Genomic DNA, 20,954 nt, shown 5'->3' on the forward strand with positions numbered 1-20,954 from the left:
CTGTGTAGCATTAGCCACAGCTACAAGACACAGGCAAACTGCAGCCCTCAGAGCTACCATCAGACACAGTCTGTCAGTACACTGAAGGTAAAGGAAAAACAATTATTGTGCCTGATTGTAACAGATCCCTGTCTGTTATGGTTTGAATGAATGATCTATCACTTTGTTAATTTTGGCTATATTTGTCTGAGTACAAGCAATATTTACTCAGACAAAGAACGTAATATTTCATTTATGTTCTTATAATTTTATATAGAAAATTGATAGGATCTAGACCATGAACTGGTTTTCTTGGCAACAGTTAATTTGATCATTTAGTTTTTGTTGGAATCTACAGAGAATCATGGAACTGAAGGGTACGTAAGGTCACACTATAATGAAGTCACTTATTTCCCAGTTAACTGTCAAAACAAATAGCGTTCCTGAGGGAAGGGGTGAGCCAGGAGAGCTCGTCCTCTTGTGCAGATGGCCCCTATGCTTGCCTGTACATTACACTGGGAAATGAACAATGAAATCTCCCAACTGACTTCTCTTTTGATTTTGATTTCTAGTTTGCAGATCTTCTCCCGGGGAAATATCTCAATGATGAAGTATGTCCATTCAGAAGCTCATTACATCATCAATGCAAATAAAAGCCCATCTTTTATGTTTTCTCTGATTCAGATCAATATTTCTTCTGCGTTTTACACACTAAGTCATGTCAGGACTACTTCAGTGCAGTTACCAAAAGGAGATCACTTTGAAAAAAAATGACCTTGATTTTGCAATTGTAACAAAACATTTGCTAAAATGAATCTGGAATATATGTAGCCACCTGGTGATAAGGGTAGCCAGCTATAATGACAGGTGAAGTAGTAGTCTCTCATTAATTATAAACTATAATAACTATAATTATTTAAAAAGTTATTTCAGAAAGATTATTATCATATTATAAATACAATGGATGTTTATTTATTGACCTTGTGGACTATTTACTCGCTGAACTCATGTTTTAGCCCGTATTTATTTTAAGAAATTCCTTATGATATTTCTATAGCAAACCCTCTTTTTTCATTTTGGATAACTTTTATTTCCTTTTTATCAAACTACTCTTGATAAGTCCCATGTTATAATATTATAATATAATAAAAGTAGTATGCTAACACAACCTTATCCTGTTCTTATTTTAGTGTAGGTTCATCTCCACCTTGCTGTGTAGCCTAGGGTGGCCTTGAACTTCTGATCCTGTTGATTATATCCCTGAATTCTAGAATTACAGGCCTGCAGCACTACCACAATGATTTATGCAGTGCTCAAGATAGAACCCAGGGCTGTGTTCATTCTAGGCAAGCTCTCTCCTAACTGAACTACATCTCCAGTCCCCTATATCATTTCTAATTTCAGTAAAATTAGTATTTAACATTAACTTGTAATTTAATAAAAAATTTTATTTGGATTCTGAACAAATTTTACATTTGGGAATCATGTATGTATACTTCATAAGAGATGGTTGTGGGGTAGCTGAAAGAACTAAAGCTAGTTATCCTATATGGATGAATGAATGCCAAGAGAATCCATGTTAATGTTGCATATTATAACAGCTGGGTACATGTCACTGCTCTAATCATGATAAAAGCTAGCTATTTTTAGTGTGTATTATGCTTCTGTTTCAAAGAGACAGTTTTCTATTTCGTACGTTGAAACTTTAGTGTAAATACTCTACCACCTGCTAAAGCTGTTTGAGGCAGGCTCTGAGATCCATTGGGAGGTTATAAATATCAATTATTTCCTTTCCATTTTGGATTATCTTATTTATTCTAGCTGCCAATGTAAACCACTCATTTCTATAATAGTTTATAACATATTAATTTTCCTCTCTGAATTCATTGTTTAGAAAGAATAGATGTCAAAACTGCCCATTTGCAGTAATTAATTACAATCTTATCATATAATTTCAATAAAAAGAGAGATGCACCTGACCATAGGCTTTATGTTACATTGATTAAAGACAAAATATATTTTCATAAATATTTGTACTCTTACAGAAAGATGAGACACATAAACTGTGGGGCTAATAAAATAAAAAGAGGAAGCACATTTTGTGATATTGCTATAATAATCCTTTTATTGCAACATTTTATTTTAGTTAAGTAATACAATATGATAATTTTCATAATGCACTGCTACATTATATTGTGTCAACTCTGTGTTGAAATCCAGTTCACTAAACTGGATGTCTCTCTCTGAACATGCAATGGCACACTCAACATGTAGAAAAGTATCAGTACTTAGTCTCTTCTCTACCCTTTACTAGTTTCCTTCTTCCTTCAAGAATAAGGCTCTCATCAAAGAAATATGTGATGGGAGATGATAGAAAAAAACATGAAAGTATCATTGTCTTCCCTAGGATAAGCCACATTGAAAATCAAGGTCTAAGATTGTGGTAGTTTGAATACAAATGGCCTCCATAGGCCTTGTTGGAGGAAATGTGTTAATAGTGGATAGGTTTTTAGGTCTCTGAATTTCAAGCCTGGCCAGTGTGTCACTGTCACTTCCTGCTGCTTGAGATCCAGATGTATAACTCTCAGTTATCTCTCCAGCACTATGTCTGTCTGTATGCTGTCATACTTCTTGCCATGATGATAATTGACTAAACCTCTGAATTGTAAGCCAGTTTCATCTCCTTTCCAAGAGTTGTCACAGTGTCTCTTCACAGCAATAAGACCCTAACTAAGACAAAGATGAAACTTCCCTGTAATAAAAAGAAAGCGGTGATCATCCATAGCCAATTTTCCCAAGCTGGTGGGTTAACTAGAAGTACTCAGAAAGCCTTGTTTGAAACTATACAAAGACATGTCTAGCAAATGCAATCAGATCATCCCATGTTGTTTGTTATCCATCTCTATGTGAGTTGAAAGACTGATGCAGTTTAAAAACATATTATTTCCATTCAAACTATTTGTGTAATTAGTCATTATAGCTTGTATTTATGAAAATTGAAAATATATGCATCTGTAGACTAGCGTTTATCATTTAGACAGTGAAAAAGCCAGTATTTAATTTGACAAGTGATATCATGGTAAAGCCAACATTATAGTTACTTTTAAATGTTTCCCTGGCAGATCCAATAAAATCTGCATCAGGTGCATACTGAATTAAAACATGATTATTATTTTGAATCATTTAGATTATTAAAATATGGTGATTATTGTAATAACTCAGCTTGAAGTACAGTGAATAGTCTAACTATAATAATAATAGAGCATTATTTTAAGACACAATTCTGAATACTTCAATTCGTAGTATAAATGTGGAAAAACAAGATTTCTTACCAAATTTGCGATGATATAATGGTAGCCTTTGACATGCTTCCCAACACTCACAATCTATTAATACAAGGGATGAGAGAAAATCAGTTCAACTTTACTAACACACTAGTTAACACATTAAAAGAGCACATGAAGGTGGGAAGGGTGATGGCAGTATCAGAGGTTTGGATGGAGGGAGTGTGAGAATGAGTATGAATTTGATCTAAACACATTCCAGTCATGCATGAAGTTCTTAATAAATACAAATTTAACTAGGACTGTTGAGATGGATCCCTGGTAAAAGTGTTTACTACCAAGCCTGACTTATTGAATTTGATTCCCTGGGCATACTTTGTGGAAGTAGAGAAACAACAGCACAAGTTAGTGTCTGACATCCACATGTTTGCCATGCAGGCACAAAATAAAAATTAATTAACTACTGCAGCATAGTTTTCTATAGAAATGTGACTTACACAAGTGGAACACTAATCAAGTGAACTCACAGACCACATTAAAATATAGGCTAAAGTAAAACTATTACGTTAGTTCATTTATACTTTATTAATTACAAATATTTTTCCTACCCTTTGGGAAAAGCTAGAATATTATAATTTCCTAAGAGGAGACTACATTATTAGAAAAGAAACAGAATAATTCTGGTTCAGAAAATATACTCTTTGAGAAGAAATATCAAAGAGGTGAAATAAAACACAGGAATATCAATGAATGGAATTTTATGATTACACATGTATCAACAAGCAGAGGGAACTGCTCCATCTCCTTCTTAGGTGGCAACAGACAAATTTCACTGAGCACCAGAGAAAGCAGGTGGAGATGATTACTAGCAAGGCGCTTGTGTTAGTCAGGGACAAACTCAGTGCTGGTTTCAGGGTTCTGTGCTTAGAAAGATGACTCTGAAACTCTTTTTAAAAAATATTTTCATTTGTTTTATTTTTAAGAAATATATGCATTCTCATAAAGTCAACAAATTTCTAAAGAAAAAGATTAAGTGGAGGTAATTCATTGACCAATTGCTTCTAACCCCTACCACAAAAATAATTTAAACCAGTGGATTCAATGCATATTTCTACAGTTAAACCTCAACTTACTCTGCTTGTCTGTTAGGGAACAAATAATATTTAGCCTCTTGATTTATTTAAGAGATGTATTTAACTTCTACTCTGTTCAGAGGGGCATCTATTACTTTTATTATTAATTAAACTTATTTATTTATTTATTTTACATCCTGAACACAGACTCCTGAACTCTCCTCTGAACCTTTATGATGTGACCAAGGTATCAGCTCTTCATGCAGTATCCAAAGTGCTTTTTATACAAGAACTTTACATTTTCTCTGTCTGGACCCTTTTTACCTAAAGAATTTTCGTCTGTCCCCTCTTAAATTTTATGCCTAGGCATATTTGCAGATAATAAATTAAAAACAGGGACTAGGGACAAGGTTCAAACTTTCTGATTATGAGGACTGATTTTCAATTTTGAAAAATTTTCAGGCAATATCCCTTAAGATATCACCCCTCTCCCCAAAAGAGTATGCATTTGCATGTGGCCGCTTATACATTTTTCTCAGATTCTAGATTTTCAAAACACTATGTGTGGTACAAATTCAAAATTTAATCTTCATGATTAAGGCTGTGATAACTCTTAGGCAAGATGGCTCCATTAACATACTAAGCCCAGGCCAAGACAAAATACTCAGTGTATGCCTTGAGTAGCCGGCACATATTTTTGTACTCCATGTTGACTGTGTTGTTGACAGTGTTGTGCTTATACTTGTGATGACTGATCATAAAGTTCCTCTGTCTGGGTAAGCACTGAATTTCATCCATATCAACCTCATATCTTACCTCTCTTTATCATAGTCATCTTTTGTTCTTATCCACTGAAGGTTTTCTTTATGTACAGCTATAAATGTATGACGTTTTATATGTAATTTGTACATTTTGAATCTGTTCAATGTATCTACCCTATAACTTATTCATCAATTCAAATTTCCTGAAAAGCTTGCCACAAAGGCAAACAATACACTGGCAGAATTATAAAGAAAAGTCAGCCAGAGGATATCCTAGTTCAAATCAAAAGCAAGTTGGGGTGATTTAGAGGTTACAATGTAGCATCAAGGAAGCCAAAACAGTAACTCAAAGCAGGAACCTTGAGATAGGAACTGAAGCAGAGTATATGCCAGAACATTCGTTACTTATATAACTGGTTTGCTTTCCATGGTTTGCTCAGCCAGCTTTCTTACACAACTCAGGGCCACCCGACCAATGATGACACCACCACCAATGGCCTATATATTCCCACATCAACTATTAATAAAGAAAATGCTGCAGTCAAATCTTCACCAACTGCATATCAGACAGAGGACTGATCTTCATAATATACAAAGAACTCAAAAACTTGACATGAAAAGAACAAATAATCCAATAAAAAAATTGGGTACAGACCTAAACAAGAAACTCTCAACAGATGAATTTCAAATGGTTGAAAGACACCAAAGGAAATGCTCAACATCCTTTGCCATCAGAGAACTACAAATCAAAACAACTCTGAGATTCCACCTTACACCTGTCAGAATGGCCAATATCAAAAACACTGATGACAACTTATGCTGGAAAGGATGAGGGGCAAGTGGAGCACTCCTCCATTGCTAGTGGGAGTGAAAATGTCATCTTGGAAATCAGTATGGTAATTTCTCAGAAAATTAGGAAACAAGGTACCCCAAGACCCAGCAATACCACTTTTAGGTAAATACCCAAAGGAATCTCACCCATACCACAAGGACATGTGCTCAACTATGTTCATAGCAGTATTATTCATAATAGCCAGAACTCTGAAACAACCTAGATGTCCCTCAAGCTAAGAATGAATAAAGAAAAAGAGGTAAATTTACACAATGGAGTACTACTCAGTAGTAAAAAATAATGACATCTTGAAATTTCCTAGCAAAAGGATAGAACTAGGAAAATAAAACACATTGAGTGAGGTAATCCAGACATATAAAGACAAATATAATATGTAGTCACTTATAAGTGGCTTTTAGACATACAATAAAGAAAAACCAGCCTCCCTACAATCCACAGCCCCAGAGAACCTAGACAACAAAAGGACTCTAAGAGAAACATACATGGATCTAAATTGGAAAGAGAAAAAGACAAAGTCTCCTGAGTAAATTGAAAGCATGGGGGGGGGGCGGGTCCCAGGAGAGAGGATAAAGGGAGGGAAGCAGAGAAAAATGTACAGCTCGATAAAGACAATGAAAACATAAAGAAATTGCCCAACAGATTTTCTACAGGCCAATCTGACAAGTTATTTTCTCAACTGACACCTGTAGCTAATGTCAAGTTCACAAAGGACCAATCAGCGCAGGGGACATTTACTGAGTTGTCACATTTGGGTAAGATTGAGTGATTGAATATGGACTGAGAAAGACAAGATGATTTAATATTCTGGAAATCTCAGTTATAGTCAGGGCCAAAGGCATCAATAAGGAATACTTGTTAACAGGCACTTAGGTGGGAAAGTTCATGCACTTGAACAGAGTCTGCTTAACAGATTCCTGCCTCTAGGCCTCAGCTGGCTCTGTGGCCATCAACAACCAATTCTATATCTCTTTCTGGTTCACTATGTCTTCCTCTGCTATGGTTATACAAGCCTCTTTGAACTCCCTTTAAGTCTCAGACCAACCCTGCCTTTGCATTCTTATACAGTCAGGTTGTAATTTCCTTGTTATTGCAGTCAGAACCCTGCCAGTATTCAAAAACATCCATTTAAGACATAAACATATTACTGATACAGTATGCAGAGCCACTAGAAACTTGGTCCTGGTCACTCCATAGAAAAACAGTAAATTCTAGATTGTTAGTAAAGAACTACAACCATATGCTGTGCACTTTTAAAAGTTGAAGACTCATCAGACCACAAGAAACAGAAAGGAAGGAAATCTTATCTCGCAGAGTGTGGTGAGCACTGACATTAGGGAAGAGAGGGCTGTAGAGAGCAGCTGTCTGAAGATACCTGCCTAAAGATGTTATAGAGAGATCACAACATTTTCTGAGCCAAGTTCTTTTCCTTGACAAAGCAGACACACTGCACACACTATAGGGAAGCCTCTTCATCCTTTCCCTACATGGGGCAAACATGTTAACAAGAATGTGCCCAAGATGGAAATTTTTTCATGAAAAAAGTACAGCTCATACTCCAAAAAACACACTCTATATAAACACACTCTAAACTTTGTTACTTAAAATTTTAAAGGACTGTATCAAATCAACAATGTCAAACTTGGGGTTTTACCACTGAAGTAAAGATATTTTGTTTAAAAATAATGACAAGGAGAAGTAGTGGTAAAGTAGTGGGGTACCCTGAAATTTAATAGGTGATGTGATTACATAAATACTACTTATGAAGTGTCTGCTTTGAGTTCTGAAAAACAGATTAGGAAGGATGCACCAGCTATATTGACTGTCACTGTCACAGGAGTTTGCCTTTTCAGTAACATATGCTTAAGAGAGATGACGAATTTGAACCATGAAATTGCTCTTTCTTGCTTCTGTTTTAGCAAACACTTACTTCTTTGGAAATATTAATGATGCTGGTCAAATAATTTAGTTGTAAAAACATGAATATGCATATAAATAAGTCATGTCATGATGTTTATGTCTGAAATTGTTATGAGCAAACTGTCATTAATATAACTTCTAATTCCTTCTTTGTGACTTAAAAATTCATGTCTCTATAACTAGACTCAGACCTCACCTGAGAGGTTTGTGCGAGTGGACATCAGTTAATGCAGAAACTTAAAACTTCCTGAAATTCAGAGAATTTCACACACAAATGGGATATTTGTATCATAGCTTCTCCCCCACAGGCTAAGATACCATTCCTAAAGAGGGGGCAGGATGATTATAAGAACCAGAATGTAGGGAGGACCAGACTGACACAGTGCCTTCTGGACAAGATAGTGCTGCTGTACTAAAGAACTCAGCATCTGTGGTTTCTGACAAAAAACCTGGACAAGATCAAGCCAGTCAGCTTTCTAGAATGGAGGAGGCAGGAGCTCACAGGCCCCTACTCCAGCTGAGAGGTTATTTGCAGTTAAGAGCTCCTGAACAGGCCAAGTCTTTGGTAAGTAGATGAAGCTCCAGTGGAGGGCCCTATATCCATGAGTGTATGATAAACACACACTGGACTTGGTGAGTTATTTTTTTTAAAGGACAAGAAACTTAGGGTGTTAGGGGAGGGAGATGGATCTGTTGTGGACTATTACTTTAACTGGCAAAGATGTGTGCTTCATTTGTTCAGTCGTGTAAAGGTGTGTCGCTTTTGTTTATGCTGTATTTGTTTAATTCTGTAAAGATGGCTGTCGTTTTATCTTGCCTGCCTAAGGCACAAGATTGGTCAAATAAAAAGCTTAATGGCCAGTAGCTAGGTAGAGGAAGGATAGGTAGGGTTGGCGGGTAGAGAGAATTAAATAAAAACAGTAATCTAGATTTGGAAGGAGAATAAGACAAAAGAGAAAATGAGGGAGAATAAAGGAGAAGCCCACGGCCAGAAGCCAGGTAGCCATTAGACAGCGAGACATGGAAGAAACAAGAAAGTGAGATATACAGAATGAAAGAAAGGGAAAAAGCAGCAAGGTAAAACATAGATAATGGGAAACATTATCTATAAAACAAAAGCTAAGATAAAGCCTAACATTCATAATTAATAACAAGTCTTTTTGTCATAATTTGGGAACTGTTTGGTAGCCAAAAGAAAGCCTGTTACATGGATCTGTGAGCAGTCAGGAAGGAGGGTGGCAGCATATGATCAAAATTCATTGTATGCATGACTGAAGTACTAAATGAATAAAAATATCATATTAAAAAGTTAAAGTTAGTATAATTTTCTAAAGCATTAGTATATTCATTTTAATTCATAAAGTGAGTAAAGATTTGTCCTCACAGTCAAACTTTATGTAAGTCTTTAAGTAGTGATTGTTAATAAAGTACCCAGAAGTGATTCTATGAAGGGTCTGTACATTACCTCAAACTATCAGTGTGCTGCTCTGACTGCTGTGTCAGGTAAAGACACATGATTCCCTACTTAAATTTGAATGATTCTGGTTTGTCCTTTAATGTGATCTTATAAATTAGGTGGGAAGTCCTCCCTCACATGTCACCCTCTTTCAGAAAAGTCAGTAGCATGGAGAAATGGTAAACCCCTCACTGACTGTGTGCTGAGACTGTACTGGTGCTGCACACTAGAAAATACCGTGAGAACTTGCTAATATTTCCCTAAATATCCTTGGGTGTTGATTCTCAAGATGCTTCAAAACATTTTACTAAAAAAACACAGCTTTGATTTACTTTAGTTTCATTAACACACAAATACAGGCAGTCGAAACCACAACCTCTTTAGGACATACTAAGATTTTAAGTCATGGCATAGACTATACACATAGAAGAAAATAAAGTACCCAGACAAAGAAAAATGAGGCTGTGATGCATGAGAAGAGCTCTAGGGGAAAGTGGAGAATATGAGTCCTGGACCACTCTTTTAACAGAACATATATATTTCTGTGTTATGTATGTGTTTTGAATTTTCTTTTTTTCTTGGAGATGACATCAAGGTTATAGAAATTCCTAACTTGGAATAATTCTTGTCAGGAAGGGAAGGAAGGGAAGATAGGGAAGAAAGGAAAGGAAAGAAAGGAAGAGGAGGGAGGGAAGGAAAGGAAGGAAGGAAGGAAGGAAGGAAGGAAGGAAGGAAGGAAGGAAAGAAGGAAGGAAGGAAGGAAGGGAAGTTAGGGAAGGAAGGGAAGACGGGGCAGAAAGAAAAGAAAAAAGTGAAGAAGGGAAGATAGGGAAGGAAGAAAAGGAAAGGAAGGAAGAGGAGGGAGGGAAAGAAAGGAAGAAAAGGAAAGAAGGGAAGAAGGGTAGATAGGGAAGGAAGGGCAAAACTGTGTATAAGCTAATTTTCTCTCCCTGGAAGTTCTTCATAGAATCTTATTCATTTCCTTTAAGGGGAGATAGGGTCTCTATCTGGGCGAGCCTCTTGTTTAGCAAATGGTTTTGATTAAAAGTTATTTATTTAGAGTGCTGAGGAGACAATTCAGTTGGTCATGTGCTTGCTGAGCAAGCACAAGGAAGACATGAGTTATGTCCTGAACACCCATACACAAACCAGGTGCAGGGGCAGGGACCTGTCACACCAGTGCTGGGTGTCAGGGTCCACAGAGACACAGAAGTTTCCACAGCTTGTTGGCCAGTGAGGTGGAGTTTGACCAAGGAAGACATTGGTGCTGATCTTTGTCTTCCACAGGTGAATGCAGGAGTTGGTGTATTTATACATATAAAACAAAGAAACAAACAAAAACCCCAGACAAACCCAGAAGTAGGTTAGCTAGATGGCTCATCAGGTAAAGATTCTTACCACCAAGTGTGACAACCAGAGTCTAATGCCCAGGAACCACATACTGGAAACTGTCCTCTGACCTGTGTATCATGTTGCACAAGCTGGCACACCCACCTACCTTCCCCCCACAAAACATTAAATATAAAATACATTTAGTTAAATACATAAAATTACCAATCTTAATAGAAAATATATCTATATTACTTGGCACTTCAGGTCCTGTACACACACACACACACACACACACACACACACACACCAATACATAAGAGAGAGAGACTGACGGAGAGACAGAGAAAGAGATCATTCAACAGATATTTGTAGAATTAATAAATATAGAGGAAAGGCTATGAGGTTCTACTCTGTACTTGGTTTAGTCTGTACTCAGTGTGTAAATTTACGTAGTGCTTTACTATCAAACACATGACCTGAACAATTCTGTTGATTATTTTTATTTAGAGAAAGCAGGGTGTTTTGAGATCATCTCAATGCAGTTTACTTTACGTAAAGAGAGGAAAAGAAAAGTTAAGCACTAAACTATGCATTTTCTAATAAACAAAGAAAAACATAACAAAAATATCCTTGAAACATTTTTAACGATCTTTGAAAGAATGAAAACACATCTGCTCTTTAAAATGGTATAATCTGTTTTGTCTGATCCCAAGTATCAGAGTTGAGCATCCTGATAAAAGGGTTTCAGGAACAGTCAGAATACAGTTCTAACCATAGTTCTCTGAACATTCCATGGAGGAGAATGTCAGATGATTACTGAGACTGCAGTATGAGTTTGATGAGACTTTTTTTTAACTAAAAAATAAATAATTTACTCTTTTTTGTCTTTGTTTACAATTGTCTGTGTCTGGATCCCTACTGAGACAAAAAACAGGTTATCAGATTTTGTTGTGGAATATTATTTTAACTAGGCAAAGATGTGTTATATTCATTTATGTTGCATCTGTTTAATTATGTAAAGATATGTTGAATTTGTTTTACCTTTCCTGTCTAAGGTACCTGATTGGTCTAATCATAGCTGATAGTTAGGCACGAATAGGCAGGGCTGGGAGCAGACAGAATAAATAGGAGAAAAGAAAGAGAAGAGAGAGGGGAGAACAAGGGAGAAAGGGAGATGCCCAGGGCTAGCCAAGCAGGCACCAGCCAGCTAGATGGAATAGGGCATACAGAGGGAAAGAAAGGTAAAAAGCCCAGAGGAAAATTGAAGATGAAAAGAAATAGGTTAAGTTATAAGAGCTATCAAGAAATGAACATAAGATAAGTCCAAGCATTCAAAACTAATTCTAAGTCTCCATGTCATGATTTAGGAACTGGTCAGTGGCCGAAAGAAAGTCTGCTACAAGATCCCATTGACCTGGAACAATAGACAGTTGTGAGCCACCATGTGGGTGCAGGGAACTGAACTCTGGCCCTCTGCAAGAGCACCAGCACTTTTAATAGTTGAACTATCTTTCCATCCCCATCAGAGACAGATTTTAATGTCTAAAATATAGTTAAGATCAAATTCCATGGTTTTGTTTGTTCATTTTTGACCACTGGGTTAAAGAAGGACATGGGGTGGCAGCTGGACACTTCAGTGTTGCACTAGTATAGTGTTTGGGATGATAAAACAACAAATGTGTATGAAAATAACATGAAAGGCTTCTAGGATAAACACCTAGATTGATATGAAGACAATTTATCAAATCTAGCTTTATTGGCTGTGCAGAGAAGTGGACCTGGGTCCTGTGTAAAACAGCATGTGTTCCTTACTGAGAACCTGTCCAATTTTTGGTTGGTTCTAGGATTTGTTTTTTTCTTATCCCTGTTTTTTTTTTTTGTTTTACTTTTGTGGATCAATGTATTCTTTGAATTCAGAAAAGAAAAACAATTCAATTTATTTGATTGGAGCTGGTTCAAGTAAGTGGCAATAAGCTCAATTTAATGTTTTGTTATATTCCTAGTGCCTTAAGTGGCATAGTCAGTGTCATGTAAATACATAATTTTTCTGTTACTTCATTTAGAACAGGAGTTGATAATAGCTTAAACTAATTGCTTTTCACAGATTTGTTCTTGTCCAAAAGACAAAATTAAAGCAAACTTAAAGCTCTTAATTTGCCTTCCACTTAAAAGTCTAGAATCAGGCTGTTGTGAGGAACTAGAACAAGTTTCAAAGCTCTCTGGAAGTTCAACCTGGTCAGATGGCATGTATGGATCAGAGCCAAAGTAATGGACAAAGCAGCTTAACTATGGAAGGATCTGACTGACTGGCTCCTGGCTCAGCTCAGCTGCTGAGGCAGACTGGATCTCAGAGATTTGTGTCAGCACAGAGATATCCTCAAGCCTAGGCTTCCTTTACAATTCTGATGCTCATGTTTAGAAATGTTTAGAATCTATGTCTAATTATCATTTTAAATTGCAAATACATTTATAAGCACAAATTAGTTCATGCCATTAAAAGTTTGGGACATGAGTGCAGAAGAGAAAATGTTCCTTACATCCCATCACCCATAAATATATTTTGAAATGATAATGTAATCTACTTTCACTAGGGGGTTGCAAACTGATACAAATGAAAATGTGGAAGAAGCAATTACATAAAAACAAGCCATCACAAGGTCTGCTGGTTTTTATAGAAATTTCAGAAGATGTTCCTTTAATTTCCATTGTGTGAGTCTCCTAAAAGAGGGCAACCTTTCAAAGACATTGTTTTAATCAAGCCTATTTAGTATTTGTTTTTCTTTTCTACTTTAAAATTTTTATCAAAACAATTTTATTGCTGTCATAAGCATACATAATTGAATAGTGGTATTCAAGCACATTTATATTGTGTGTTGATAAACTCAGGCTATTTAGAATATCCACAATCACTATCATTCTCATTTCTTTGTGAGGAGACATTCAAAATCCATTCCATGAGATGGGGCATAGGGACTAGGAAAGGAGACCGGAAGAATACAAGTGATGTAAAGACAGAAATGATAAAAATTAGGAAAAATGGAGAGGGAGCTTTAATTGGTGATAAATGAAAGAAGTCAGTACAGAAGGAGAGGGTGGGAGGAGGCATGAATTACAGTAAAGAGATTCAAAAAAGTCTCAAGGAATTATATTATTTCATATTTAACTTAAGTTATTTATACATACATGTGTATGTACACATATACATGAACACACAAACATGCATATCTATCATCTATCTATCTATCTATCTATCTATCTATCTATCTATCTACCTACCTACCTACCTACCTACCTACCTACCTATCTATCATGTATCTATCAACTACCTATCATCTATAAGATACATATGAAGCTATATCATTTGGACTGACAGTATTTTTCTCAAAAGCCATAGATCATCTAATAAGATCGCCAGCTCAGGGACACGTTCAAGAGACTCCCCAAACAGGATAGGCTCTTTTTGTGTCCTATCTATTTCACAATATACAACACATACCATCAACTCTGGTCATCCTTCTGTGTGACAGAGAGCTAGAGCTTATTTCTCCTGTGTGGCTATGATTTTTGTATCAGTTATCAAGCATGCCCCATCCCTCCTTTCACATTCTCTAGTCAATTTTCAGTGATTACTTTTTACAGAACGCTTTAGTTTAGTTTCTGAAATATTTTCTGTTGTTTATTTAATTAATGAACAAGGATTATTGTTGAAACATGGGGCACTGCATGCATTCTTAGTAGCATTTGGCTCTTTCCTGTTAAGATAGAATTGAGAATGAAATCAAGAGTGGAGAAGCAGCTCAGTGATACGAGAGCCTGCCAAACACACTCAGGAACAGCCTGGATTCAAGCCTCAGTGGCAAGCAAAATACAGAATTAAAACAAGACATCTTACAAGTGATTCTTTTTAGAACTATGAAAAGCAGGTAATAGGAAATAATCTTGTTTCCCATCAGACATAGTGTTTCTTGCAGGAAGATGTAGTGAGTGGAATGGTGGGCTGTGTTCCAGCCGCCCTGGCCCCCGCATGGCTAGCTTATACCCCGAAATAATTACACAGAAACTGTATTCTTTTAAACACTGCCTGGCCCATTATCTGTAGCCTCTTATTGGCTAATTCTCACATCTCGATTAACCCATTTCTAATAATTTTTGTAGTACCACGAGATGGTGTCTTACCAGGAAGGATTCTAGCCTACATCCATAGGAGAATCAGGGCGACTGCCTGACTTGGCTTCTTTCTCCCAGCATTCTGTTCTGTCTACTCCGCCTACCTAATTTTCTGTCCTATTAAAGGGCCAAGGCAGTTTCTTTATTAACCAATAGACAGATGACTCTCCTCCATCAGGAGGAAACAATCATTATCACACAAGCAGGAAGACATCTCCTTACAGGTCAGTGGGCCTTTATGAATAGACTTTATACGATGTCTACCATAGTCACAAGTTTGTTATTTATTCCCACATATGTAGCCCTGATAGGAAAGAAATCAACTGCACTTTAGCAAAAAAGAGTAGCAATGATAGATGATCAAGTTTCTTTTTTTAAAAAAAAATTATTTATTTATTTATTATGTATACAATATTCTGTCTGTGTGTATGCCTGCAGGCCAAAAGGGGGCACCAGACCTTATTACAGATGGTTGTGAGCCACCATGTGGTTGCTAGGAATTGAACTCAGGACCTTTCGAAGAGGAGGCAATGCTCTTAACCTCTGAGCCATCTCTCCAGCCCCCGATGATCAAGTTTCTAATTTCTTTGAAATGTTAACAGAAAAAAAAGAGAAGGAGGAAGAACAGGAGGGGGAGAAAAAGAGAAGGGGAAAGAGAAGAAGGAGGAGGAAGGAGAGGAGGAAGAGAAGGATAAGGAATAGGAGGAGAAGATAAGTCTCTTCAGAGTCATTTAAGGCTTAGAGTTTATCCACAGTACCCAGCAATGCAATTTTCTTCTTAGAAACCAGTTAAGGCTCTAAAACATCAGCAGTTTTGAGCACTGACTTATCTGTCCAGTCTGGATTATTAAAGTGCAGGTGCTAAGTGGAAGGTCTCTCCAGACTCAGCCTTTGACAGGCACCTGGCAGTCCCTGCAGTTGTTGGAATTGGCTGTTCTGCAGAATTCATCCTGAGTCAAATACTCAAATTCTCCCAGCAGGGGCAGTGGGTGTGGATAGGAGAGAGTAGGATTGGAGCTGGAGTCACTGCTGTGCTTGTGAAAGTCAGGGAGAAGGCTTCCTTGGAATTCCACAAATGCTCATTATGAATTTTTTTTTAACCTGGGTTGCTGATTTGTAGTAAATGTAAGTGATTTGTAGACTTAGTTTAATAGTTCACTAAAATAGGATAGATTCTTTCTTCAGTGAAGTGTTATTATTTTCTTTTACAAAGGGATAACAAGAGGTAGACATATTGCCAATCACTCTTATGTTGTAAGGAGGGCCCACAACAAATTGGCACCAATGTGGCCAACTAAAATCCACTTAAAACCTGAGAGTTTGGGAAGGAATTCTAGGGACAAAAAGAAAAAAAATAAGAGTTTAGCACAGCTTAATGCCATAGCTCCTTTAAGAGAGGTTTTCCTGATTAAGCAGTAGCAGAAAAAAACGTCATGAGGTTTTGAAAAGGCAGCTTCCTGGGCTGTGTTGCCAGTAGGAACTCATTCTTTTAGGAGGTTTGGCTACATAGCACTTGAGTGGGGTTTGCAGGCCCGGGTGCTTGTATGCCCACTTGGGGTCAGGAGGAAAGTAGCTGAGTCCATGCACACAGTTCAGCACTCCCACCTGGGTAGGCAGCAGAATCAGGTCTACTAGGCGTGCCTAGGCAGGAGAGCATGCTGAATTCCTGATGTCATACACAGAGACATTTCCAGGCCGTGATGTGTGCTGCATGGCACACTTAGCTTTCACTTATATAAAAAGGGATTATATGCTGCACAGTGCTACCCAGAGTTGAGGTGGTGAGAATGGCTCCTACCCAGTGGTCCCAAAGTCTGCAGTGAACTACCTTCACCATATTTGAAGCCTGAGAGAGGCGGAGCCAGTACTCAGGGCCTCTGAGACCAAGCTGCTTAGCATTTTAAACAGTGCTTCTTGACAGAAAAGGATTTCAGATACACAATAGGACAGATTCAGATGTAAAAGACCACTAAACGAGACACAGTGTGTTTAAAATTTTTACTTAGGCTTGGGAGAGAGAAGCCATGTAGCCCCACCGGAGACAGACGCTGGAACTTTAACTGGTAACCATAGCCACTAGGCAGTACACAGGTTAATGAAGATGGGTTAAATTAAGATGTAAAAGTTAGCCAATAAGGATGCTCACCTTCCTAGACCTGGATGGAGGGGGGAGGACCTTGGGCTGCCCACAGGGCAGGGAACCCTGACTGCTCTTCGGACTGGAGAGGGAGGGGAAGGGTAGTGGGCGTGGGGAGTGGGGGGAGAGGGAGGGAAGAGGGAGGCGGGAGGAGGCAGAAATTTTTAATAAAAAAAAAATTAAAAAAAGAAGCTAGAGATAATGGGCCAAACAGCAATTTAATTAATACAGTTTCTGTGTGATTATTTCGGGGCTGAGTGACCCGGAGCAAATAAGCAGGCTCTTCATACAGCACTCTTATACCACTGAGTTATTTCATTGCTTAAAAATTCAAAATGTCTTTTATAATAAGCTTTTCCAATTGCTAATCTACACATGGAAATAAATACTAATTTATGAAAACTGGTGATACTCAAACCAGAGACACTCAATTCAGAAATGCTAATATATGAAATGCTAATATAGACATGCTAATATGTGAAAACCAGAGATGCAAAACCTAGAGTTTGTGGGTGTTAAGAAGAAATTGCAAATACATTTTGCCTTTAAGTTTTATCATTAAATACTAAAATGGCTGAGTGTTGTAAATGAATTCCAAACTGATAGGTTTTCTATTCGAAACCCAATCACATAATTTTGCAGTTAAAGTATACACAATGAATTAATCAACTCTGAATTATACTATTCCAAATATATTTTGAATAAATATGAGCAAACCTTCACAAGGCCACTAGATGGCAGACAGGCACTGCGATTGTGGTGGAAGGCTGCCTCAAAGTATTACTGTGTTAAGGTCAAGGAAAGCAAATGCTACCTATATTTGCACAGTGTTTTCATACCAATTAATACAATGACATAGCTCAGTTTTTATCTTTTCCTGCCTTCTTCAAATATAATTAACAGCTATTTATTGGAATCTTTATTTAAAGATTCTCCCTTCTGAAGGAAAGTTGAAAAATCATGTATCATTGGCTGGTAGCATTTATTTAAAACATCTGATAGAAATATAACACAACATAGAATGTTCTACCTAATCATCTTTTATTTTTAAATTTATTTGATAATTTTCATGCGACTAACTCTCAAAGCCATATAAAGGCCCTTTAAGATTCTCTAACATTTGATGATACTAATCTCCAAAATTTATATTAACGAAGGCCAAGAACTCCCAGTGACTAAGTGTTCTTCTACTGTTTATAGTTTTACAAGGTAGAATAGCCATACTCCTAACTTTATTTGCCCATAAGATTTAAATGGCCTGTGGCAGTAAAGAACTGTCATTTTTGTCCTGGAGACAAATCATGGGAAATTCCAGTTTCTCATATTGTGAACTGGAAGCCGTATGGAGACAGATCTGGAATGGGTCAACATTTTTATACAATGTATAACTGAGTAATAAGATGAAGGCCAAGACTTACTTGTTCTAAAATGTTCTGAAGCCTCTCTATCTCACAGTCTATCACAAACTTCTTCTCTTGTCTTCTGTCAAGCTCTTCTAGCAGTTGCCTGTAGCTGACATCGTTAAAATTTTCCACACATATAGCACTGACATGCCATCCATTCTGTCCTGCTTTCTCCATTATAGCTTGAAGGATTGAATATCCTATTGGGGAGAAAAAACAGTTCATAAAATTATGCTTTTAACTTATGTAGAGACTGAATCCATATCAATATTTTTCACATTTTAAAACACTCACATAGTTTATTTAGAATCTTGAAAATATGACTCTTTATTTAAGAATCATTTTTTTCTTGTTTCCTTTACTCAGGACAACAAACTATCTTAAGCTATTGATTAGATGAAAATGCCAAAGTATACCTTGAGAAAAAAATCTTAAAATCCCTTTATTGGAGAATATTCTATTGCTCTAGATATATTTTTGATGCTATAAAACAGAACCCCGTTGTACCACTCCCTGTAGTCAATAACAATTTAATGGACCCATTTGTTACTTTACACTCTAAACATAACTTGTTTTGAATAATGGTTTCAATTTTCTCTATTGAACAGGGTAGTATCAGAGTTTTTGTTTAACTATGAAAGAAAGGATGTACAAAAAAACAGTACTATGGTATTTATTGAGGTTGTATTTTTGTCGGTCTCATTTGATAATTCTGACAGATTATGCACAGATGGAATTATTTATTAAGCTTTCCCTGTCCTGGCAGAAGAAGACTGTGGGCTGAGTATGAGGTGAATTGTCAACAGGTAAGAGACTGAGAACACAGATTCATAAGCTCTTAGCGGAGATGACTTAAATATGACCAGAGTCTTAAAGTGCAATAGAAAATGCACATGTGTCACATAACTATAATAGTAACAATTGAGAGATAGAAGTAGGAACTCAAGCTCAGCTTCCTCTACATAAGGAAAGAGTTTACAGCCACCTTGGGCTACACAACACCTTGCCACAAACCCCTCCAAAACAAACAATGACTTCTGGAAAGTCTGGTGACATGGCTCAACAAGTAATGGTACTTGCCACCAAAGCCTAGTGAACTGAGTTCCAGGTCACATGGTAGAAGGATACAATGGAGTCCTCCAAATTGTCCTGGGTCATTTACAGGCATACTTACAGACATACACATAAAACAAGTAAACAAGTAAATATTTAAATGCAAAGTGCAATGGCAGCAGTCCTGACAGCAGTTCTGGGCCCTAGGACAACTTGAGAAATCTTTCTAGATGAGATAAGGAAAGAGTAACACAGAGAAGAAGCCATTTAAATTGGGTCCAGAAGGTTGAGAAAATGTAAGGTTGTTGGACATGGTTAGGTGCTGGATTGCTGCTGGGGAAAAGGTGTGCTCTCTGCCCTGTTCTTCACCCAAATAATCCTGTAAGTGGAAGGAGACTATCATCTGCAATGGAGTCTTTATGCCTGTTTCCCCAGTCCTCAGTTTTGAGTTATAACTTGAGAGATAAAGAGGAAAAAGTTTCTTAGAACTTACAAAAAAAATCACTTAAACGAAGATTGGTTAGAATAAGAGCCTGTTAGCCACTCAGGTTTTTACTTTATTGCTTGGCACAAATAAAACATTTCATCTAGTCTCCTTAAGACTGTTTAACAGCAGTGTGAGCTCATTCTGTAGTTGTTGCCCCTAGCTTTTCCCTCCATAGGTTTTAAGATTAGACTAGAGAGTTGGAAGGATTCAAAGGGAAAATTTAATGTGAACCCTTATAAGAGAACACTTATTCAGTGTCTGGGTGACACACAAGTCTCAGGTTTCAGGAGTTTCATTTTAAGGTTCTGTTCTCCTTGTCTTTGAACTCCAAACATTATGATGTTCAGACAATGCCAACAGATGGAACTGATGATGAGATCATATCTGAAATATAAATTATCTATTTTCCTGCCAAATGAAAACTGTGGCAGTCAGAATTCATTTCTATTTAAATGAAAAGAATCCCCAAGAAGATAGAGGACATGTTAATTACAGTATGCCTGTTCTGGATACGTGTGGCTACATTGATTCTTTCCTTTTGTAGTTCACACCTGTAATTACCTTTTCATATCTTAGCCTGATATTGCCTTTCTCCCACCAGCCTGAAAACCTGGCACTCTCTTATTTCCTGTTCAATGAATGTAATGTGACTGCATGGAAGCTTCTCCCTTTTCCCTTCTTACCTTTTAAGAGATTTATTATTTGTTTACGTAGGTGTGTGTGTGTGTGTGTGTGTGTGTGTGTGTGTGTGTGTGTGTGTGTGTGTGTTTGGGTGGATGTAAATGCATATGCATGTGGGTACCTACAGAGGCCAAAAGACCTGTAGTTGGGGTTATTTACATTATTTATTTGTTAGTAGTTGGAAGTGGGTGATGGGGACCAAACCCCTGTCCTAAAAAAGAGTAAATGCTCCTAACCTCTTAGCCTTCCTTCCTCCTTCGCGCCCCCTCTCCTTTCTTCTTTCTCTTTTTCTTTCTTTCTTTCTTTCTTTCTTTCTTTCTTTCTTTCTTTCTTTCTTTCTTTCTTTCTTTCTTTCTTTCTCTCTCTCTCTC

The 20,954-nt window shown here is 37.1% G+C and overlaps 1 protein-coding gene across 8 annotated transcripts in view; it reads right to left on the reverse strand.

The window, feature by feature from the left end:
* The window catches only part of Gria4 (glutamate ionotropic receptor AMPA type subunit 4), a 387,848-nt gene that overhangs the window by 79,586 nt on the left and 287,308 nt on the right, over nt 1–20,954 (reverse strand). For all 8 annotated transcript variants that reach the window (XM_013346099.2, XM_026779022.1, XM_026779020.1 and 5 more), the window contains 2 exons: nt 18,378–18,562; nt 3,312–3,365 (listed from right to left, as the gene is read on the reverse strand). In XM_013346099.2, coding sequence (XP_013201553.1) covers nt 3,312–3,365; nt 18,378–18,562 — 239 coding nt within the window. The remainder of the gene's footprint in view (nt 1–3,311; nt 3,366–18,377; nt 18,563–20,954) is intronic.

The sequence above is a fragment of the Microtus ochrogaster genome, chromosome 5 (assembly GCF_000317375.1).
Source record: "Microtus ochrogaster isolate Prairie Vole_2 chromosome 5, MicOch1.0, whole genome shotgun sequence".
In the NCBI taxonomy this organism is placed as follows: Eukaryota; Metazoa; Chordata; class Mammalia; order Rodentia; family Cricetidae; genus Microtus; species Microtus ochrogaster.